Here is a 24,985-nt window from a genome sequence, read left to right as displayed (position 1 = left end):
ACATACCTCTGCACCGCGAGGCTCGACCTGGAATGGCCACGACAGCACCACGGAACTCAAGGGGTTAAAATACAGGCTCTAAAAATTTACACACAGCATATGTACATAAGGTGTTCTTAAAAACTGCGAGGAATTATCGCAGAATGGTGGCAGTGTTAACACTGGGATTGCAAATGATTTTTATATTTAAAATATTTGTATTTTCTAATTTTTAAAACAATTTTTATCATCGTTATTACTTTTTCAAAACCACTTATAAAGGAGATAGACTCCTGGGACGCCTGGGTGGCTCAGTTGGTTAAGTGTCCATCTTGACTTTGCACAGGTCATGATCTCGTTCATGAGTTTCAGCCCTCAATGGGGCTCTTCCCTGACAGCATGGAGCCTGCTAGGGATTCTCTCTCTTCCTCTCTCTTTCTTCCCCTTCCCTGCTCATGCTTGTTTGCTCGCTCGCTCGCGCTCTCTCTCTCTCTCTCTCAAAATAAATAAACTTAAAAAGAAAAAAGTAAATAGACTCCTGAAGTTTGTAAAGCTTTCTGAAACATAATAAGGAAAGTATAAAGGACTAAATGGCTATTTAAAAAATAACCCACAAGGGGCGCCTGGGTGGCGCAGTCGGTTAAGCGTCCGACTTCAGCCAGGTCACGATCTCGCGGTCCGTGAGTTCGAGCCCCGCGTCAGGCTCTGGGCTGATGGCTCGGAGCCTGGAGCCTGTTTCCGCTTCTGTGTCTCCCTCTGTCTCTGCCCCTCCCCCGTTCATGCTCTGTCTTTCTCTGTCCCAAAAATAAATAAAAAACGTTGAAAAAAAAATTAAAAAAAAAAAAAATAACCCACAAGCCTTTTATCAATCCAGGCATTTTTGTGTGTAAGTGCTACTAACTTAGCTTGTTTTAACAGTTTGGATTTGGGACACTGGGTTTTCTTAAAGTGAGAAATGTCCTTACATACAAAATCATAACTTGAATCATGTGTCATTCCTCCTTCCTCCCTCAAAAATAAAAAGAAAGTAATTTCTCACCCAGAGAGGTCTTGTCAATGATCTGACCCATATGTAAGAGACTGGAAAGCAGTGATGCCCAGAGACCGTTCTACTCTTCCATTGCAAAAATCGAGCTAGGAAGCCATGTGTAAAATTACATTAAGATTCAGTGTGGGAAAATACGGGTGTTTTTTGTTAAGGGCCTGGTATCTGATCAACAGATCAAGCTGAACAAAGTCTCTAGCAACATAATAACGTGGATGTACCTGAACTGCAACATTTTTTGGGTCTCCCTCAGTGACTAAATGATGAAGAGTAGTAATAGGAAGTTATTAAAACTCACACTCCCAGTTGTAGTCCCTTTTAAAATCCTCTTCCTAGTCTATTCTCTCCCTAAAGAAGGCGAGGATCTTGACACATTTTATGTATTGAATATTCCCTCTCCTTCGCTATTACTGTGTTTTAATGATTTTATTTGACCTTTTTGCAACTTGTGTTTTTTTTAATTTTTTTTTTTTCAACGTTTTTTATTTTTATTTTTGGGACAGAGAGAGACAGAGCATGAACAGGGGAGGGGCAGAGAGAGAGGGAGACACAGAATCGGAAACAGGCCCCAGGCTCCGAGCCATCAGCCCAGAGCCTGACGCGGGGCTCGAACTCACGGACCGCGAGATCGTGACCTGGCTGAAGTCGGACGCTTAACCGACTACGCCACCCAGGCGCCCCATTTTTTAATTTTTTTTTTAACGTTTATTTATTTTTGAGACAGAGAGAGACAGAGCATTAAAGGGGGAGGGTCAGAGAGAGAGGGAGACACAGAATCTGAAGCAGGCTCCAGGCTCTGAGCTGTTAGCACAGAGCCCGACGCAGGGCTTGAACTCACGAACCTCGAGATCATGACCTGAGCCGAAGTCAAACGCTTAACCGACTGAGCCACCCAGGCGCCCACAACTTGTGTTTTAAAACTTGTGTTTATTTTTAAATCAGTCAATACTTATTTATATTTATTAGTTGTATTAGTCAAGATCAATGCCATTTTAGGGGAAGGAAGAAGAAGGTGTATGTGGGATAGTTTGGTCCGGCACAGAAGAATGTTTTATTGCTAATCCTGTTTAGCATTGCCAATACATGTGATAATAAAAGGCATACCAATATTTAGTCAGCATTATTATTGCTTTTAAATTCTCTACAGACAATGTACCCCCTCTACCAGGGACGGGCTATTCCCACTACCTTCATGAGGAAATAGACATAATAAAATACTTTTGGAAGCAATATAAATTTGAAATATAAAATTTTTGCATGAATAAATGAGATCATCATGGAAAAAATTGACATTTAAAATTTTTATTAGGTGCCTACGGTATTATTTTCATGTGTGAATGAGGATAATAGAGACCATTTTTATCAGCATTTGACCTTGTATTTTTTCTATTGCTAAAGATGCTATAATTCTGACATATCACAGTCATGTTACGTATGACAATTTACAGACTTTTGTTCACCTTGGCACTCCACTGATTAAGGTAGGTTAGGTTATGTTGAATAGCTCCTAAAACACTATTTTGATTCCTTGTTTTAATGACTTTCACAGTTTTTAGGAATATTGCTTCAGTATTTTGTATAGTTTTCCTCAATCGGGGATTGTCTCTTGTTTTTCTCATGATTAGACCGGGAGGAAGATCACAGATGTATGAAGTACCATTTTCATCACATCATGTCAAGGCTACATGTTGTCAAAAAGACTTAATCCCTCTTGATGTTCATATTAATTAGGGTGAGGTCAATTTGCTCCACTGTAAAGTTACTTTTTTCCCTCCATTTCCCTACTTCACCGTTTGGAAGGAAATCACTAAGCACATCTCACACAAAAGGGTTGGGGAGTTACGCTCCATCTCCTTGAGTGGGGAGATGTCTGCATAAATTATTGGGACTTACCCTGCATGACAGGATTGCCTCCACATCTCTTCATTTCATATTGTTAATGTTTTTATTGCTCTGTACTGAACTCTTTGTAATTACCTCAGATATGTCTGCCAAGTCACTTTTTCTTCAGATCGGTATAGTTTCTATTAAGCCAATCTGTGCCTATATTTTTTATTTCTAAAAGTGACACTTGGATCTTTTTCACATCTGCTTGATTTTTTCTGATTTTTTTTCCTCTTGTTTTTAATTCTTTTTTTTTTCTTTAATCATTTTAATCACATGAAATAATTGGGGGTCTAATCCTGATTTTTGTAAATGTTTGTTCATGGTGGGTTGTTATTCATGTATTTTATGGATTATGAGTTCATCTTCTGTGAAGCTTCAGGTGCAGGAATCCTGTGCAACCTGGTTAAGGGTGTGTCACTCTAGGGAGGTTTTTTGTGTTTGCTTCTGCTACATGCTGCAGGGTATTACTAGCCTGGAACAACTTTTTATAATAATTTCTTGACTCCTGGGTTCTTGGGTCATGACAGTATAAATTCAGGTGCCAACCTGTGTGAGGGCAGAGCCATGGTTATGAATTCTCAGAAAGACTTTTTTCCTAACCTAGAGCTCAAGCTAAAACAGGTTACTCAATTATTCATCTCCCTGTGAGCTCAGCCAGCTATTCTTTGAAGAGGATAAAGATCTTTAAAATTCCGTCTTTATGCACACATCTCAGTTACAACTTCTCTTGCAAACTCATCTCCGGTCCTCATATAAGTCACTGTCTCTTCAGATAGTTCTTTCCTATCAACCCCTCCATTTTGCTGTTACGGACTTCACGCTCACTCCTCTCAATTCATCTTCTATGTCTTTTAACTGCTCTTTCATATTTTTCTTTCTTTGTTTCTCTTTGTTACATTATGTATTATCTTCTAACTCACTGATTTTCTCTTTGCCACCAATCTAGAGTTCATACCAGCTATGAACTAAAATTGAAAATTCTTCTTTTTTTATTAAAAAAATTTTTTTAACGTTTATTTATTTTTTTGAGACAGAGAGAGACAGAGCATGAACAGGGGAGGGTCAGAGAGAGGGAGACACAGAATCCAAAACAGGCTCCAGGCTCTGAGCTATCGGCACAGAGCCCAGCGCAGGGCTAGAACTCACGGACTGTGAGATCATGACCTGAGCCAAAGTTGGACGCTCAACCAACTGAGCCACCCAGGCACCCCGAAATTGAAAATTCTATTCCCCAAATTTCTCATTTGTTTTTCATACTCATCTAGTCTTAAAATAATCATTCTTTATGAATTTCACAAACATGTATATGATTAATATAAATATATAATAACCATGTGGGAAGTATATATAGAATTGAAAATAAATGAATACATAGAAATCTGCAGTAATAATCCTAGTAGCTGATGAAATAGAAGTCAATCCAAATGATATAAGGGAAAAGATGCATTAATAAAAGTAACAGTACTAATAAAGGAAACAATAGAGCAAGAAGATGGCATCGTCATGAACGTATATGCACCTCACAGTGTACAAAATGCATGAAGCAACAACGGATAGGACTGCAGGAAGAGATTAATCTACAACTCTAGTTGAAGATTTTAACACACCCACCTCAGAAACTGATACATCAAGCAGGCAAAATATAAGCAGAATCATCGTAGAGCTGAAAAATACAGACAGTAACTTTAAGCTCTTGGGTATATGGAGTTTTATACTGCAGAGTCATTGTAGAGAAACAAAACATTTACGAAACAGACCATGTATTAAGCCACAAAAGAGGGTAAAATCCAGAGTTTCAGTATAATACAAACTACGGTTGTTAGCCATAATGCAATGAAGTTAGAAATGAATAATGAAAGAAGAGCTAAAAATGCCATCTGTTTAAAAACTAAATAAAATAAATTACTACACGAGTTAGAAAATAAATCATAACAGAGATTAAGAAATGTCTTTGTTGTAAGATAATTAAAATACCACATATATTAGTATTTAATCATACATCAGTAGAAAAACATCTATACCAACACTTAAAATGAAATTCAGAGTTTTAAATATAGCTATCCAGAAATAAGGACAATTCAACAAAAGCAAAGTATTTAAATCAATAAGTCGAAAGAAAAAGAAAAGCAGGAAAAAGCCAAAACATTCAGAACAAATGTATAATGATAGTCTACAAGGTGGCCACCCCGTATTCCTCCCTTCCCCACAGCATCATGCTGTGCCTCACATTAGGTATGAAGTCCAGTCACCTTGCCCTTGAACCCAGGCTTGCCCTGGTGATTTGCTTTACTGGTAGCACAAGACAGAAGTGATGTTTTAAAACTTCTGAGGCTAGATCATAAGAAACCTTACAGCCTTCATTTGGGTCTTTTAGAATGCTTACTCTTTGCATAGTGTGTCAGAACAATCGGTCACCATATTATAAAAAGACAAAGCCTCATGGAGCAGTGCACAGTGAGTCCACAGAAACTTGAGAGATAATAATACACTGTTTTAACCCATTAAGCGTTGAGTGGTTTGTCATATAGTAGTGGATAATTGGAAGAGATTTAATAATAAAGACAAGGGAAGGAATCCATAAAATAGGGAAAAAAAAAATAGAGAAGATTATAATAAACAAAAGCTGTTTCAAATAAAAGTGAATAAGGTAGATGCAACTCCGGTCAGATTGATTAAGAAAAAAAAAGGTTGCAAATTGAAAAGAATAGAATTTTTAAAAGGAGAAACAAATACAGCCACCACAGATATTTAAAATTATAAAAGTATGATATATTAACTAATAAACTTGAAAGCCTAGATAAATTAATTCCTAGAAAAATATAAAATGCCTAAGTTGGCAGGAAGAAGTAGAGAAGTTGAATAAAACAATAGTCTTTGTAGTAATTATCAAAGCCCTCTCCCCCCAAATAGCCCTAGGCCCTGATGGAATTACAAGTGAGCCCTACCAGATTTCCAAGAAAGAGTTAACCCTTCTATCTGATACAAGTTATTGGAGAAAAAGATGAAGAGGAAAAGCTGCCCAGGTCATTTCATGATGCAAGTATAATCATGATTCCCAAACCAAATACAGAAAAGAAAACTATAGTCCCACTTGTCTTACAAAAACACGTGCAGAAGTTCTAAAAGAAATATTAGTTAATCAAATCCAGTAATGTACTACTAAAACTAAAAAATAAATAAATATTTAAAATTTAAATAAATAAGACAAAAAGTAAACAAAAGTGACAATAATACTCCAGAGGCCCCTGTCCTTTTGCCTTTTTCACAACACATATTGCCAGCTGGCATATAATAGACATAATGTATATCTGTTTAATGTCTGTCTCCCTTACTAGAATATAAGCGCTAGGAAAATGTGAACCTGGGGTCTGTTTTGTTCATGGATCCTAGGCTCCTACGACAGTTCCTGGCTCAGTAAATGTTTCTTTGAATAAAGAAAGAATAGGACAGGACAGGGCTTATGTTGGTATTACACACTGCAGTGCCTGAACATGAGCCTTATTGTGATTCAAATCTGTCATGGGGAATAATTAGACAGGCAGTTTGATGTCACAAGGAGGGGAGAATCTCAAGAGGTAAACAGGATGGTGACAAGAAAACAGTTATAAGTGAGCTTGCTTATGGACCAGAGGACCCAAATTATACAGAGTTCTGTGCTTTTCTGACTCACCAATTTCACATATCCTCCTGGGAATGGGAAACCTCACGGCAAACAGGAAATCTGTTCATAGAAAACAGGAGAAAGAAACTGTAGCTCCTGTGGTCCTCCTCCTCCTTCTTCCCCTCCTACCTCCTCCTTCCATTCTTCTTCCTCCTCCTCCTCTCTCTCTCATTCTCCTCCTCCCACCTTCTCCTTGCTTCTTCTTCCTCCTCCTCCTTTCTTCTTCCTTCTTCTTCTCTTCCTCCTTTTTTTTCTTTACTGTCTACAAGGAGCTTGGTGGTTGCAAAGGAGGGAAAAAAAACCAAGGTCTCCGTCCTTCTATAGCTGTCTAAACTATTGGGATAACACCCACTGGTGAGATTAGAAAATGTTATGTACAACTATGTATGAATAGGTTCCTAATAATAAGACTAACATTGTATACAAAGGTGCTGAGGGCATTCCTACAATAGGAATAGACAGGGAAAGCTCATTCATTTAAGAGGTCAGTTTTGAATCAAATCTTGAAGAAAGTAATGGGATTTGGCAGAAGAGGGGCAAGCAATCTATCCAAGTGGCAAGAAAAGCACAGAGTTAGTAAGTTCACAGAATCATGGGGAACCTGGGTGGCTCAGTTGGTTAAGTATCCAACTCTTGATTTTGGCTCAGGTCATGATCTCATGATTTGTGAGATCCAACCCTGAGTTGCACTCTGCGCTGACTGTGCAGAGCCTGCTTGGGATTCTCTGTCTGCCTCTCTCTCTGCCCTTCCCTTGTTTGCATACTCTCACTCTCTCAAAATAAGTAAACTTAAAAAAAAAAAAAAGTAATTCTTAAAAAAAAAAAAAGACCACAGAATCATAATTAGAAGGTCATCATGTTCACTTCCTATCCAGGACTGAAGTCTGTAAGGGCATCTGTAGTGGACACCTATTCACATGTCTATCTAGCAGCTCCTTGGTGGGGAGCCCTTCCCCATCTATTTGGTTTTAGTCATAGCTTCCTGTAGCTCGTGAACCTGGCCCCTATGCATCCGGTCTAAGACAGTCTTGCCCCAAGGAATTCAGAATTAATTCTGGAAGGAAGGAAGGAAGGAAGTAGTCCCTTCCTTGAATGCTTGGACTTGTAATATTTAGACCCAGAAGCAATAGGTGGTCATTTTCTACCACATGGTCTGGATGCTCTGCATTGAGATGCTCTGCAGTGAGAAAGAAGAACAAAATAGATGCAGAGAGGGGCACCTGTGTGGCTCAGTCGGTTGAGCACCGTACTTCAGCTCAGGTCATGATCTAATGGTTCATGAGTTTGAGCCCTGCATCTGGCTTGCTTCTGTTAGCCCAGACTCTGCTTCAGATCCCTATCCCCACCCTCCGCTCTCTCTGCCTTTCCCCCACTCATGCTGTTTCTCTCAAAAATGAATAAACATTGGGGCGCCTGGGTGGCTGAGTCGGTTGAGTGTCCGACTGCGGCTCAGGTCATGATCTCACAGTTTGTGAGTTTGAGGCCCGCATGGGGCTCTGTGCTGACAGCTGAGAGCCTGGAGCCTGCTTCAGATTCTGTGTCTCCCTCTCTCTGCCCCTCCCCCACTCATGCTCTGTCTCTCTCTCTCTGTAAAAAGTGAATAAACATTAAAAAAAATTTTTTTTTTAATGAATAAACATTAAAAAAAAATTTTTTTTTTAATGAATAAACATTAAAAAAAATTTTTTTTTTAATGAATAAACATTAAAAAAAAATAGATGCAGAGAGAGGACCTACAAGAGACACAGCCAGACAGAACCCCCAGCCCTGGAGGTATCCCAGCGATTGCATTTGTTTTGTTTGTTTTTTGCTTACTGAAGTTATTTTGAATTTGCTTTCTTTTGCTTGCAATCAAAACTCCCAACCAGTATACACGTGACCTGGAAAGGCTCCTCCTTGGGTCTCAAATGATGTTTCCTTTTACCTGAAAGGTGACTGTGGAATTTGGTCTCACTGTGTCCCATGTCTGGGCACGTGGGTGGGAAGTGGCATCTTCTCCGTAGCTGCCATTAACTGAGGGTGATTCTGCTTCGTTATACAGGGATGGTGGAAGGCTGGGATGGGCCTGGCTCGGCTGGAGTCCCGGGAAAATGAGTGGGCATGATGACTGCCTCTTTTTCCTGCCATCCATGTGGACAGGTCCACCACAATCTTACTATAAGAAAGACACATGCAGTTCTTTCCCGAGTGGCAGGCGGCTCTCCCAAGATCCTGTTCTGCGTTCACAGGATGTGCAAGCTGGAACAAACTACTCGACATTTTTTGGGCTTCAGTGTCCTCACCTGTCAAGTGGGAATAATAATAATAAAAATAACAATATCTACCACGCAGAGTTGTCATTAGAACTGAGTTAATGCATGTAAAGCATGTGGGTCAGCGGCAGGCATACAGTAAATGCCCAGTAAATGTTAGTCAGCGCTGCTATCATTATTACTGGTTCTGATTCCTCTGGTGAGGACGCTCACTCCTCTAGGATGGCTTGCCTCAGCAACACCACTTCTCTGGGTTTTTCCAGAGAAAAATAGCCTAATGAAACTATTTCGTTTTAGGCCATCTCTATTTTAATTCTGTCTAGGGTTAGATTGTAAGCTTCTCAAAGGGAAGAAGTGACAGGAACCTTGTCTTTCAAGCCACTGTCTGACCCATTTTCTGCATTATCTTCCCAAAACACGTGTCTTTCCTCAAAAAAAATCTGAAGATCGGTGACAAAATTCAGACTGTCGAGAGTGGGATTCTAAGCCAGTATTGTTTATTAGAAATATATACAGGTCACAGATGCAATTTAAAATTTTCTAAATTAAAAAAAAATTTAATTTTCTAAATTAAAAAAAAAGTAAAAAGGGACAGGTAAAATGAACTTTAATAATATGTGTTATTTAACTGAGTCAGTCCCAACTATTATATTTCAATATGTAAGCAATTTAAAAAATAACTTGATAGTTTCAATTCTTTGCCTTTTAGTACTAAATCTTTGCAAACCCTTGGGCTGGTTGTTTAACCTCTGTGAGTCTGAGTTGCCTCATCTGCCAAAGAAAAACAGTTGTTCACAGGTTTGTGGAAGGAGAAAGTGTGATAATGCCCATGAAGCCCATTGTATTTGTTCTTACTGCTGCTGTAACATATTACCACAGACTTAGTGGTTTCAAACAATACAGATTTATTAATGTATATAGTTCTGGAGACCAAAGTCCAAATGGGCTAAAATCAAGATGCTGGTAAAGCTGCATTCCATCTAGAGGCTCTAGTGGAAAATGTGTCTCGTTACCTTTTGCAGCTTCGACAGACTGCTTGCATTCCTTGCGGGCTCACCCCTTCATCCATCTTCAAAGCCAAGCAGTGTAGGGTCTTCTAGGCTCTTTCTCTGGCTTTGTTCTTCTTGCCACATTTTTCCCATATTAGGACTCACATGTGATTACACTGGGCCTGCTGGATTAATCCAGGAAACTCTGCCCATGTCAAGGCCTGTACCCTTAATCACATCTGCAAAGTTCCTTTTGCTGCTAGAGGCCACCTAGTCACATCTCCCGGGGATTAGGACATGGGCATCTTTGGGGGCTGTTATTCTGCCTCCCATGCTCATGCATTGGCACAGGGGTTGGCTACTGTAAGCCCTCAACAAATATTCTCTCGTTAGAAAACCTCGATTATAGTTCTTAACAACAGTGTATTATTTACACGCTTTTGTATTTGTGTTCTGTGAAGGTCTTATCTCTAGCACTTGGCCCACCACGTTGCACATATTCATGTTCATCGAGTAACTTCTATGTGTAAATCATGGTTACTAAGCAGCTGGGAACACAGTTCCCACCCTCATGAGCATGCACTGTCAACTGTGGATACAGAACGGTGCTCAAATATTTATTAAATGGATTAATAAAGCAAAACAGTTTACGTCCACTTCAGGGGAAACATCATTGGTTTGGTTTTTACCATGCTCTCTCCCTGGGATGCTCTTTCCTACTTTTGCTTGTCAAAATTTATCAATTCTTGGAGCGCCTGTGTGGTGCAGTCAGTTGAGTGTCCAACTCTTTTTTTTATTTTTTTTATTTTTGGGACAGAGAGAGACAGAGCATGAACGGGGGAGGGGCAGAGAGAGAGGGAGACACAGAATGGGAAACAGGCTCCAGGCTCCGAGCCATCAGCCCAGAGCCTGACGCGGGGCTCGAACTCACGGACCGCGAGATCGTGACCTGGCTGAAGTCGGACGCTTAACCGACTGCGCCACCCAGGCGCCCCTCAGTGTCCAACTCTTGATATCTACTCGGGTCATGATCTCACAGTTCATGAGTTTGAGCCCCGCATCAGGCTCTGATCCCTACTTGGAATTCTGTATCTCCTTCTCTCTGCCCCTCCCCCACTTGTTCTCTCTCTCTCTGTCTCAAAATAAATAAATAAACATTAAAAAAAAAAAATGATCCATTCAAGACTAGGCTCATATACCTGCACTTTGCTTTTTTTGAGGAAATGGACATTGCAAGTTGTAACTGAACATGCTTCCTGTCTTGCCTTGTTAGCCAAGAAACTTGTTTCAAAATTTTTGGCCTGTTCTCTAGCAACTACCTAAGACTATGTGGTTACTTACTTGACACTCATCTCTAACCTTAGGTTTCCTTTCATAATTTTTTTCAGCGTAACTCCCTTCAGTATTTACCTGTTACAGTCTCTGAATTTTTTCTAAGCTACCTTACATCATTTGTGAAATGAAGACACCGTGAGTAAGTCATTTAAAATCTAGTACCCTCCTGTGTCAGGCCCTCTGGGAAAAGATGCCAAGATAGAGTTAGAAGTGCAGTAAGTCTGTTTGGGGTAGTGCCTATGAGAGATGAAAGGGCAAGGGTGCAGTGAGAATGGAGGGCCGTCAGACTGTGACTTGGGTGTGGCATCTATGAAATGGTAGAGAGAAGGAAGGTCCGGTAGGAAGAGCTTCCAATTGTAGCGCGGCTCTAAGAAAGTCTGGGCTGGCCCAGGTCCTGGTGGTTTGCCCAGAAGGGAGCGCTGCCTTGGGCAGAAATGGCCAGGTCCTAGCTCTCCACAGCCCTGCCACTGGCCAGGGCTTCCCCGGGGAGAGTGCAGCTTTGGACCAAATGCTGTGGCAGGTGTGGAGCTGGAGGCTGTCAGCTAACCACGCTCTGTGACGTAGGGGCCGCCCCACAAGGAGATCTGAGCTGTGCACCTCCACATCTAGATTGCACGCTTCTGGAGGCAAACACTGTCATGTTCCCTTTGTAACTTTGCCTGTGTTGCAAGTGTCCAGTTACTATTTCATAAATTACTTTTTGTCATTGAACCAGTTTGGTGATGTAATAGCAATAGCATGATGTGGGAGAAAGAGCTTGGGTTTTAGAGACAAAAAGAACTGGATTCACATCTCAGGGTTTTTTTTTTTTTTTCAGACAAATCTAGATTAGATTAGCTGGGATCTGATGCAAATCATTTAATTTCTCTAAGCCCTTAAAGTCATGATATGAGATTAACCATGCTGTAGCCTACAGAATTGCTGGGAGGATTAAATGAAATGCCTACAATTTGGTATCTGCCATTTAGGAGGTGTTGAATAAATGTTCTTTTCTCCTTTCACTTTCAAGTAAGATTTTATTGTGGGAGAAAGTGCTTGTGTAAATACTTTCTCATTTGACTTAGATTAGGTATTATTTTTTTCTAAGAAATTGTGATTAAAAAAGGGTAAGTGGCTTACTCAAGTTCACAAGTTGGCAGAGGCAGACGCAGGACCCAAACCCAAGCCTTCTGGCTTCAATTTCAGCTCTTTAAGTACTGTTGGTGTTTTTCAGGAAAACAAGCTGCAATGTCCCATCTGGGAGCTACTGTCAGAACCACATGACCATGTGCAGGTGGAACTCAGTGACCAAGTGGGGAGAGATGTTGGGGCTGAAAAGTCTGAAAAAGAAGGGGGAATCAACACCTGTTGTGAATGGAAAGTGAACAGAGAATACAGATTTTTCAAGTAAGCTTATGGACTCTAAGAGTTTTTAGACCTAAGCAGTCTGGCCAGAAAATTGCTTAAAACATGGCTTTTCCTAGGCCTGCAAATATACCAGAAAAGGGTTTCTTTCCGGATTCCCTAACTCCTGCTATTGTGATTCTGTTGTTTCTTGTCTTTTTCTTGGTGCAGGGTATGCTTGAGCCAAAAAGCATGCCAAGGCATTTCCCTTCTGTGCTTTGTCATAACTTATTCCTAAAGTTATTCCTAAAGTTATGTTCTCTGGTTTTGAGATGCTTGGGATATGATTAAATATAGCATCCTCATAAACAAAGGTAAGTTTTATCCTTTTGATTTCTAGAATGCTGATTTGAGATGGCTCATTCTACTCAAGCATCTTGTTAGTTTCCTGTTTCCTTTCTTTTCCATGCCAATTCACACACTGGAACTGATCAATCTGCCAGCTAAGTTAATGGATACAAAATGGTATTCTCTTCAGTTCTCAAGCGTCCGTGATGTCTCCTCTCTGTGTGACATTCTGAAGGTTGGCTTCATTCCTGTGGCCTGTGATTTTAAATCCACTGTAATTACAATGGCCTCACCACATTCTCCCCTCCAGGTGTCCTGGATATTCCTAGGAACAGCTTCCATCTCTGCTCCTACTTTGTGTTTCTTGGAAACATTTAAAGTCAGTTCTGAGCCTGTACCTTCCTTCAGTCTTCTCCCACAGGACTTGGCATGGGATGAAGAGGACTGGGGAAGAAGGGAGACACAGCTTCCTAAGTAGATCCTGAGAGTTAGATTCTGGGGCTGAGGGGTTGTCTCGGGAGCAGGGTCATCCCTTTCTGATGCCTGTTGCCCAACATCCTCATGGCACAATGACTTGTTCTGAAGAAAAAGACTGTATTGCCCTGAAGGTTCTAGAATCTCTTTTGAACACAGGCAGCCAGTCCCAATTGGCCCTTTGAGGATATAAACATGCCTTCAGAACACTTTTCTTCTTAAAGCTCAAGATTTCTTCATGAAATATTAACCCAAGGTATTCTGCAGGTTCAGAGTGGATTAGTTCTGCCTGCAACCCTTTTAGCTTGGCTTGGAACCACCAAGAGTGCCCTTAATGACAACAGATTACTCTTGCTTTCAAACACATTGGGGCAATTAAAAACTGCTTGCAACTCTGAGGCAACATCACCCAATGCAAATGGAGTTTGCATAATCCGCTTAAGAGATTTTAAAAGAAAGTGTTATTACTTTTTCAGTGATGGGTCAGATGTATCTTAGATTAAGGGGGACCTTCTTCCTTGCTCAGCAAGCCCAAGAGCTTGCACATTCAGCAGATCCACAAACTGCATCATGAAGAGATCAATCTGTGATATTCCGATTTTATTTTTGCAGTAAAGTCTCCAACATCAGGAGTTAGACTACTCACACTGTTCTATTACATTTTAGAATGTTCTGCTTACATATTTTTTTTCTCATGCCTTTCTCTGCCCCTTGAAATGCTACTTATTCTTCAAGATGGAGCTCAAATGGCCTCTCAGCTATTCCTCTCCTAACAACAACAAAAACCATTAACAGCAATCTTTCCTAAAGCCTGAAGGGTAAGACTTGGGCATGTTTATGAAATTTATTAGAAGATTCTCTAAAGAGTTACCTGTGTTCAGATTTGATCTTTTCATTTTAAGTTTCTTCAAGGCAAACATTATATTGACGCATCAATTTATGTATTTCCAACAATGGGAATATAGAACAAAACTGAAAAAAAACTTTTGTCATTCTCATGAAATAAATAGAAACTGATTTATGATACTTATAAATAACAATTGTCAATTTTATGAGTTAACTATAAAAAAAGATCCACAGAAACACACTGTAGTCTGTGAAGAAGAGACAAGTGATTTTGTTGATGATAAAAGTCCAAAAAGGTTCTGGTTAGTAAGGTAGAGGTTGGTCAATTTCCTAGATGGTTTTTTTCCTGTCTTTGGCATGTGTCTGTTTATTAATACATATATTTATTTGTTCTTCCCAGTGTTTAATTAAGATTCCAAAATGTACTTCATTACTAGTCTTATTTTCCCTAAGAATTATGAAAGTTATCATTGTGTTGTGTCAGTGAATTTTTTTACAAGGAAAATTGGATGGAATTTAGACCTTAGAGGTATTTAAATTTTGTTTCTGAAGAAACACCTCACACAGTTGTTAGACTTTATCACTGTATAAAAATGTACAGTGGTTTATTGACATGTACATTCCAATATGTTTACAGCTGCAAGATAATGAGGCACACTCAGTATTGCACTTCATTAAAATTTCAGGCTCAACTTAACCTAGAAGTTTAAATGAAACTGCATTTGTAATTTAGTAATTCTTATACAGAACAAACATTGATATCTTTATATACAGTGTGATACTTATTACATTTATATGCCAGTCCTAACACAATTTTTTTTTTTAAATAACAGTCTAGGAAATAAACCAGAATATTCTTCTTTTCATCCCCACCCGTGATGCAATTATACAGGATTACAAAAAAGGCAGTATACAATAAACAATGATTATTTTTCTTTTTTGCTTGAAAGCCAGCATCATTCTTAGTCCATGGGCATGGCGATTCTTTTATATCAATTATCTATAAATGTTCAATGCTTCACAGGCCAATGACGGTAATGGCCACATGCAAACACCTCACAAGTTTGATGTCTTGGTTCAAAAGAAAATAAACTGAAATAATGGGGAAACTTTCCATAGCAAGAATTATGTACATGGTATTTGGCATCCTTCTTGCACTGTGAATGGTTCATTTTCATGGATGTAAAAATGGTCCCGTCCTTATCCTGAGCAGAGTTTAAACTTTACCACATCCACTTGGGGGATGAAGGCAACTTCTTCTCTGTAGACAAAGGAATCTGAGTGTTCTAAAAAGTGTGAGCATTTCTACACACTCCACAGCCCAGAGCAAATTCTTCCCCAGTGGGTGGATGAACAACATGGAGTGGACATTCAGTTCCTTCTAATTGTTTGCCTTTGGGACCTATATACATTTTGAAGGAGGCAAAAGCATATAATTAAAAAAACACACACATATATACAAACCTAATGTAAAAATAAATTACTGATAAGATATTCAAAGAAATAACAGGACTATGGTTACACAAATACAAATTTTAAAAATGACAGAATCTACCTACAACATCTTGCCTAGAAATCACCTCTATGAGCTATAGATTTTATTCTATTAATGAATGAGATACCTCATCTTAAACATTTTTATTTTTTTTAATGGAAGTACAGTTGACACACATGCTACTTTAATTTCAGGTGTGCAACATGCTTCCACACAGCTATACATTATGCTATGCTTACCCCAAGTGAGCCATACCATCTGTCACCATACAAAGCTATTATATTACCACTGACTAGATTTCCTATGTTATACCTTTCACTTTGGTGACTTATTCATCCCATAACTAGAAGCCTGTATCTCCCACTCCCCTTCACCCATTTTGTGCCTACTTCCCCCATTCAGAACCATCAGACCGTTCTCTGTATATGGATCTGTTTCTGCTTTTTTGTTTCGTTTAGTTTTTTAGATTCCACATTTAAGCGAAATCATATGGCATTTGTCTTTCTCTGTTTGACTTATTTCTTATTACTTAGCATAATACCCTCTATGTCTCCATCCATGTTATCACAAAAGGGAAGATCTCTTTCTTTTTATGGCTGTGTAATATTCTACTCTGTGTGTGTGTGTGTGTGTGTGTGTGTGTGTGTATACACACATCTTCTTTATCCATTTATCTCTTGATGGGCACCTGGGTTGCTTCTATATCTTGGCTATTGTAAATAATGTTATAATAAACATAGGAGTACATATATCTTTTTGAATTAGTGTTTTCATTTTCTTTGGGTAAATACCCAGTAGTGGAATTACTGGATCATATGGTATTTCTATTTTAAATTTTTTGAGAAACCTCCATATTGTTTTCCACAGTGGCTGCACCAGTTTGCATTCCTACCAATAGTGCACGAGGGTTCCTTCTAGTCCACATCCTTGCCAACACTGGTTATTCCTTGTCTTTCTGATTCTAACCATTCTAATTGGTGTAGAGTGATACCTCATTGTGGTTTTGTTTGGCATTTCCCTGATTAGTGAGGTTGAACATTAGATATATCATTTTAAAGCAAAGAACAATGAACAAAAATCGTCATGAAAATCTGTCAGTTCAGTTGAATTGAACACTATTCTGGATGAGAAAATATGGAGACTTTTTAATAGAATGTTTTTCTGCAGGTAAAAACAAATTTAAATGTAAATAAGCCATGTTAGTTCTCTGAAGAAAACGCACACACTGATGAAATGGAAAGACTGATTATTAAAGACTGTTATTTTAAAAGTATCTGAAGGAAGATTAGTAGAAAAATGAAAATCAGCTTAAATATATGAATGGTAACATAATATAAAATATAACAATCTGGAAGAAGCGCTTAGGGAAAAGAGAAACTTAATGAGGCTTAAAAATGTACATAAAACTATACTTTTCTATTTTAAAAGACTTGCTATATTATTGTGCTTCATGTCATGTGTTTCTTATTTAAAAAGGACTTTTAGGGGCACCTGGGTGGCTCAGTTAAGCGTCCAACTTCAGCTCAGGTCATGATCTCATGGTTCATGGGTTCGAGCCCCATGTCAGGCTCTGTGCTGACAGCTCAGAGCTTGAAGCCTGCTTTGGATTCTGTGTCTCCCTCTCTCTCTGCCCCTGCTTGTGCTCTGTTTCGTTATTTCTCAAAAATAAGTAAACATTAAAAAAAAAAAGTAAAGGACATTTAGCTCCTTTATAAATGAGGAACTTGACTGTGTAGGGAATCCTGGCTGGGCTTATACCTGAATACAGAGTCTCTAACAGCAGAGGAAGAAACAGAAGTATGCATTTGTTTCCTACAGCTAGTAACCAAAACAATAAATGTAAATTTTGACTCTGAAAGAAAAGTATGAGATTGGATGGAATAAGCTTACCCAGATGAATGGGGAATGAGATCTGAACTGAATTTATCTCTTCTAGGTTTAAAAGAAGGAAAACAGGAGGGATAAAAGGCTAGTGTTTATGAAGCTCTTAGCCTGGCACAGTATGTTAGCTGTAATTACTACCACCAAACAAGTACAAACTGCCTCTATCCATATAAGAGTAAGACCAAGGCAAGAGGGTAAGTATCACACTGAAGACAGGTCATCTCAGAGGGAGAAGTCAACTGCTGGTTTCAGCTACCAGACATAAGAGCAGCGGTTAAAACCTACAAAGGTAATTATTCCGGTTATAAATTATAGTGTGTATCAGTACCTGCCACCCCAAATCACACTGCACACTGATATTCTGCCCACCCCACTGGTGGGTGGGGGAGACTTGTCAGGAAGAGGGACACTCAAGTACACACCATAAATGATGGCTCCTGCAAACTGCAGTCCTTGTTTTTTTCTGGGAGAAAATAAACGGTCACTTACTCAACAAGTATTTACTCAGTGCCTAATGTGTGAATGGTGTTACATTAGGTGCTTGAGATGTAAAAATGAATAGTACATGGCCCCTATCTTCAAGGAGTTAGTAATCTAATCATGAAGGTAAAAAATAGTAATATAATCATGATGCTAAAAAAAAAATACAGTAAAAGTAAAAACAAAAGAAAAATCACCTGCAGACACTTGTGTGCTTGCTATTGAGGTACTGCTCTAGTATGTCAAGTCAATCTTCTACCAGTCATAGAGGCAGGAACTATTGTCCCCATTGGGCAGATAAGAAAAGTGAGGCAAAGTTAACTTAATCTTTCTTGATTCTTAGGTCCCTCATGTTTTATTTTAGTTTTTTTATTTGAAAAAAAATTTTTTAACATTTATTCATTTTTGAGAGACAGAGTGTGGGTGGGGGAGGGGTAGAGGGAGAGGGAGACACAGAATCTAAAGCAGGCTCGAGGCTCTGAGCTGTCAGCATGGAGCCTGACGTGGGGCTCAAACTCATCAACCGCGAGATCATGACCTGAACTGAAATTGGACGCTTAACCTACTGAGCCACCCAGGAACCCCTTAGGTCCCTCATCTTTTAAATAGGCACGGCAATATTTAACTCTAAGTATTCTGGCACTAAGAAGGTGGTTAATAATTATTTTAGAAAGTAACAGAGGAATGGTCTACTTTAACTTCTTAATCTGGACTCTTGTTCTTATCCATATATTAAAAATTGGAATTAATGGGTTGACAGTGGTTACAGAATCAATCCCTCCGTCCTTCTAAGTAAAATGTATGGCCATCTTCCCTGCTGATTTCACTGTGGGGTCTGCTTTAATTCTATTCCAGTTCTCAATAGGAATGGATGAGTTAATGAGTTAGATGAATGTGAAAGGCTGGGAGAGCATGCCTCAGTCTAAGTGTTATGATCTTAGGCCAGCTACTGAATTTCTCTGGGCCTTAACTTTCTATCTGTGAAGGTGAGAATAACACCAGCTACCTTGTAGGTTGTAAAAACTAGGTAAGAAAATGTATGTGAAAATGCCCAGGATTGATGTCAGTTCCCTCCTGTCATCTCTGTAAATCCTCTCCTGCCTCATCCCTCTGGCTCATGGTTGTTTCCAGGGTGAAGTCCCTGTACTGGCAGAGCTTGGTGATCATGTGAATGTGTGAGGGAAGCCTTGCCTTTGCTGGAACCTCTCAGCGACTATCCACCTCTGTGTTCTCCACACTTGTTTTATTGCTAGCTAACCTCTTGATTAATTTTAGTGTTTGGTTGTTGTTTTGTCTTTGTTTCTGAACATAGAAGAAACTTTCTTTCATTAAGTAAAAATGTGAATTTTCCCTGATGATATTGCTTGCCTCTAAACTTTCTCAACTAGAAGCTGCTTATCTCTTGAGCTCCTCTGTGTCATGAAGCCAGGAAGCAAGACCGACTCTCCTGGTTCCCATTTACTTCTAGACCACTGACTTACAACTTTCAATTCAATAACCCTCTTCCCGTGAAACTAACATGAGCCAGAAAACTGCCCCTATGGTACTTCCTTCATTTGCTGACCTCCAGCTCACCACCCTCCTCTAGCTATTACATTTCACATCTTTATGCTGGTCATTATCCTAAACACCTAGCCTCACGTTATTCTGACCTTGCTTCTTTCAAAGTCTACTACATCTACTTTAAAATAAAAAATTCTTTTTAGAGGGGAAAGAGTGTAACAATTTCTATTTACCATGAACAATCTTTTATCTATTTAACATAAACAAAATAGCAAAAGTAGCTATACTCAAAAAAAAAAAAACCCTACTTATTCTTTCTGAATAGATAATAGATTTCTCATGGCTTAAAAATCAAAATGTTAAAACACTGTATACATTAAGTTACCTTTCTCCCATCTCTACCTATCTTCCTGGTTTTTCCCAATAGTAAATTAATTTTATTAATTTCTAGTGTATCTTTCCACAGTTTTTTAAAGGCAAATATAAACAAATATGAGCATATATTTTCATCTTCCCCTTTCCTACAAGACAGCAGACTATATACCTTGTTTTGTAAATTGATTTTTCTTTTTTTCTTTAAAAGTTTTCATTAAAAATTTTTTTATGTTTAGTTATTTTTGAGAGAGAAAGACAGTGCAAGTGGGGTAGGGGCAGAGAGAGAGGGAGACACAGAATCCAAAGACGGCTCCAGGCTCTGAACTGTCAGCACAGAGCCTGACGTGGGACTTGAACTCACAAACTGTGAGACCATGACCCGAGCTGAAGTCGGATGCTTAACCAACTAAGCCACTCACACGCCCCTGTAACTTGATTTTTCACGTAACAGTCTCCTACACATCTTTCCATATGAGTACATAGAAACTCCATCCTCATCACCATTTTCTCTTTTTGATGGTGCACAGTACTTAGTGTGTAACCACCCTCCTGCTGGACACCTGGGTTGCTTATGAATTTTTATTTTTACAAGCCATGTTGCAATGAATAGTCTTGTTTATTTGCTTTTTTTATTTACCTCACATATGTAGGTATATCCTCAGAAGTGGACTGTTGAAAGGTAGATGTGTTAGCAATTTTGAGAGGCTTTTTTTCAGTAGGGTTCTAGCATCTGCTCTCTGATAAGCAGTGGATGAGAGTATGTTTCTCAGTTTTCAAAAGATTGTGAATTGTGCTGTAAGTACTTTTGCATGTATTTTCACCAATTTCAGATATATCTCATGTAAAATTCTCTACTTTGGTCACATTTACCTCCCCTTCTGCTTCCCCCACTTCTGTGAAGCCTGGTACTCCACTGCATTGGAACCACCAGCCTCCTGACCTCTTCCAATCTTTTGGGTTTCTTTTTGGTTTCATATTCCTATTTTTCTCAGCCTGGCCTCTACACACAATTATTTCTCCTGTATTCTCAGCAGCTTAACTCCTTGGCTTTCCTGACGCTCCCTATGCTGCCGATTCCCAGCCACTCTAGATCAAATCACTTGTCCGTTTTATGGTGCTGGTTCCAGACTTCTCAAAAAAAAAAAAAAAAAAAATTACAAAATCTTTTAAAACTGTTCTATTATCAATTCATAATTTCAAACTTCACATGGCCCTACAGTGCGAAACAGTGATTTTTTTTACTGATTTCCTTCTTCCCCAGGTGCCGGTTTCCATTACAACTCTTGACCCCTCATCACCATGGTGATCTTTCTACTTTACTCAGAATGTCAAAAGCTTACAAGGGCCAAGAAATTTGCTCTGATTCTTTAGTCTAGTTTGAACCGGATTTCTACCACTTGGAACAGGGTTCTCTTGTGATCATTAAATTAAACTCGAAAGTAAATACATTACAACAATGTTTTTAAAAATATTAAGAGCATACCTGCAGGACAGTGTGGTAGTTCTTCCTTAGGAATGCTAGTCATTCTTTGAAAATCATCATGACAAGCATTACAAAAATGTGTTGTTCCAAAACAGAAAAAGACTGCCACTGAACAGCAGTAGCGACATTTATACTCCAAAAAGTCTGTGCCATGTTTTGGACACATCTATAGCAAAAGAAAATACACAGACACAAGATTATAGTGAGTCTATTTCAATTACAGTTAAGGACGGTCATATATGTAGCTTAGTGATTCATATCATGTGAGTATGCATAGCTCTCAAAACTGACTGGAAAACTGAGGATATATACATTAAAAAATTAATGAATAAACGCATAGCTCTGCCCAAAAGGTCTGGAGAAGGCCCTAAATTCTTATCTCAGATTCATCATAGCCAATCTGATTTAATAAGTAAGACAGTTGATTTCCTGGTAAATTTTTCCTGGTCAGCCAAACTGAATGGTTAATAATATTTAATCTATCTCTCAGTCTCACAGATGTACTATGAAGATTGCATGGAAGTGAGGTAAACCTAAAAGTGTGACTACAGGTTTGAGAAAGTGAAATACATAAATTTATTACTTGTTGAAATATGGTGATAATTTTATTTAAGACAAAATTATAAAATGTAAATACCATCCAAGAAAATAACATATATGAATTAATTTGAAAAATTATACACTGCTATAAACACTGGGCAAAAACTTGCTGTATTATTCCCACCATCTTAGTTATATTATTTTTGAAAAAAAATAGGAGCTTAACATATCTAAATTGTCTTTTCTATTAAAATGTGCTACCCACCTGAGCCCTGGACACATCAGAACAGGCACCACAAATGAGCTCTCTGGGATCATAATCATCCCCTTGTCCAGCCTCAGCATCGCACCGAGCTTCGCCACCAAAATATGCCTATGCGGAGAACAACAACAAAAACCTTGTCATGGAAGATACAGTATGAGGATACTGAAAGTAAAATCAAGAGTTCTTAGAAAATACTATTATCTATTAGACTCTCCCCTGCAGTGCCCAGTGGATGCCCATATGGTTAGACTGGAGTATGAAATAAAGCTACTTTAATCTGGAATAAACTCATGCATACAGTAGGAACTCCAAACACTGTACTGTCAAAGTAAAATAACAAAAGAATGTATAATATTCCAAATAAATATAAAAAATATATTACGTAGTGAAGAGAAACTGCTTTCTCAGGGCAAAGTTTGAGTAATTTTTCTCATTTTGAAACATTAAATGTTTCCTTCTATTGCTTTGATAATCATGCGTGAGAATTTTCCAAATTTTAATACTGTAGTAGTAATAGTAGTGGGGGAGGGACAGAGAGAGAGGAAGACACAGAATCCGAAGCAGGCTCCAGGCTCCAAGCTGTCAGCACAGAGCCCGACACAGGGTTCGAACCACAAACCATGAAATCATGACCTGAGCTGAAGTCAGATGCTCAACCCACTAAGCCACCCAGGCGCCCCTTGAGGTTTAGAAATATTAATCTACTAGTAGCAATGTGAGTGTAAAGGATGGAATGGAGGGGTTAGGGGCTCCACACAGGGGGCTCAGTAAGAAGGCTACTGTAATTACCAAAGAAAATGATTAGGGTTGCTGAAGATGTAATAGAAAAAAAAGAATTCAGAGATATTTAGAGACAGAATTGATAAGACTTTGTAAATAAAGACCAGACACTGAGACAGTCAAAGTCGATGAATGTAATACTTCTCGTGTGGACTTTGAAGTATCTGTGAAAAAATTAAAATGTCTGGTAAGCAGTTAAATATTTGTATCTAAGTCTCAAAAATTTTTCAAGGTCAGAATGATACAGATGTTTGGCGAACAAGAGCTCTGCAAAGGTAAGAAGGTTATAATTAGGCAAGAATACACTGCTGAGAAACTAAATCTATACAGAGCAGGTAAATGAAAACAAGCCTTATAAAGGAGTTAAAGACAAATAACCAGAAATAAAGAGTAGTACTTTCCAAGAGTAGCATCTTGGAAGCCAAGGAATTTTATGAGGAAATGGTGGTAAGAGCAAGTAGGAGAGATTTATTTAAGAACTAACTGGATTTGGCAAACAGGAGATTACTGATGTGAAGTGGCTTGTGTACAGAAATACTACATGCTTTGGAAATAGTTTATACAGGTTAAAAAAAATCCCAAAACAAATTGACTAAAAAAATTCAACTTAAAACATAGTATCAAGCTTTCTCATTTTTAACTTCGGACTTAAGATATAAGAATTCAGTATCATTATACAATTCAATTCTTAATCACATAGGTAATCTCTAGTTCTTAAAAACTCCCATGATAATTTACAGCATACCTTTCTGCATTTGTAGCAGACATAATATGCATATCTGTTCATGGCATAGCCAGCGGGGTCGTTATAAAATCTCACACCAGGCGTTGTGATAGCTTCACTCTTATGCAGACCTTCGTATTCCAATCTCATTAAGGCTTTTCTTCTGACATCTTCATAGAGATCTTTTATTGGATCAAGCAGGTCTTTTAATACTATATGATTTATTTTGTTCTGAAATTTAAAAAATGAACATTCTTTAACAGAATCATTTATTTATGAATTCAACAAACACTTAAGTGTGCATCTAAGAATTAAGCACTGTGTTAGGAGATAACCAGAGAGTGGACATTTTCTAAATAAAATACCGTTTAAAAACAATCCTGTAAAACCCTCACAAGCCCACATTTTTCCAAGATCAGGGACAATGGGGGCAAATGAGACATAAAGCATGAAAATTCTGTTTCATTATCTTCATATTTCCTGAGCCTGAAATATATCTTCTGTTGCCTTAGCTCTTCTGGGAATAAAAGGTGGCCTTGCTGCCACAAATAAGACCCACTCCCTCTGTGTGAGTGTGCTGGTTCTTTGGGGTAGGGTAGATGAAGAGGTAGTATTTTGTATATCACCTTCGTATATCATTTCCTAAATGTGACCTTTTCTGTGGCACCATATAAGGAGAGAAAATTATTTATTACAATATTTTTGATTGTTCCTCAGTCTAACTAAACAATGATTGCAGCAAGTCTTTCCATTTTATACCCTTTATACCAGTCTGCACATCTGAAGGAAATAGGGAGAACTTAACAGAGGAAGGAATGAAGAATTACTAGAGAAGGCACTGTCAGTCACATTCTGAAACAGGTTTTTTGTTAATCATGACTGGCTGGCCAAAACAAGTTGCTACTTTGTTTACTATCTTTAAAGAGATTTGTCAAAATGTTAATAATCTTCTCCTTGTTTTACCTACGCTCTAAAAGAATTCGTCTTAATGGCTCTGAAAACCCAGACCTCATCTTTATTGGCAGGTGTAAGAAGCTACAAGCACCACAGACTCATTCATTTTGGTCGTCATCTGCTGTCGTGTCTCAGGATTTGATGTGAAAGTGGTGACAAACACCATGCATGATGATGTCTAAATGAATTTTCTGATGCGATATGTTTAATTCCATTTAAACAGCTTTTAATGGACACTTACTGTTTTGAAATGCATTATAATAGATAGAGGGATCTTATAATATTCTCTGGCACACCTGGATGAAAAGAGCAGAAACTGGTGGGGAACGGGGGCAAAAAGTAAATCGAGAAGGACACCAAGAG

At 38.6% G+C, this 24,985-nt stretch overlaps 2 protein-coding genes across 16 annotated transcripts in view; one reads left to right on the top strand and one right to left on the bottom strand.

Moving 5' to 3' along the window:
- The window catches only part of CLN5 (CLN5 intracellular trafficking protein), a 46,789-nt gene extending 32,183 nt beyond the window's left edge, over positions 1-14,606 (top strand). The window contains exons 5-6 of the mRNA XM_058682526.1: positions 11,202-11,287; positions 12,362-14,606. Of these exons, the coding sequence (XP_058538509.1) occupies positions 11,202-11,250 (49 nt within the window). The 3' untranslated portion in view covers positions 11,251-11,287; positions 12,362-14,606. The remainder of the gene's footprint in view (positions 1-11,201; positions 11,288-12,361) is intronic.
- Positions 14,607-14,706: 100 nt separating this feature from the next.
- The window catches only part of MYCBP2 (MYC binding protein 2), a 285,475-nt gene continuing 275,196 nt past the window's right edge, over positions 14,707-24,985 (bottom strand). For all 15 annotated transcript variants that reach the window (XM_058682342.1, XM_058682343.1, XM_058682347.1 and 12 more), the window contains 4 exons: positions 23,690-23,899; positions 22,165-22,272; positions 21,360-21,525; positions 14,707-15,541 (listed from right to left, as the gene is read on the bottom strand). In XM_058682342.1, coding sequence (XP_058538325.1) covers positions 15,426-15,541; positions 21,360-21,525; positions 22,165-22,272; positions 23,690-23,899 — 600 coding nt within the window. In that variant the 3' untranslated portion in view covers positions 14,707-15,425. The remainder of the gene's footprint in view (positions 15,542-21,359; positions 21,526-22,164; positions 22,273-23,689; positions 23,900-24,985) is intronic.

The sequence above is a fragment of the Neofelis nebulosa genome, chromosome 1, assembly GCF_028018385.1.
Source record: "Neofelis nebulosa isolate mNeoNeb1 chromosome 1, mNeoNeb1.pri, whole genome shotgun sequence".
Classification (NCBI taxonomy): Eukaryota; Metazoa; Chordata; class Mammalia; order Carnivora; family Felidae; genus Neofelis; species Neofelis nebulosa.
This window is presented reverse-complemented; position numbering and strand designations above follow the sequence as displayed.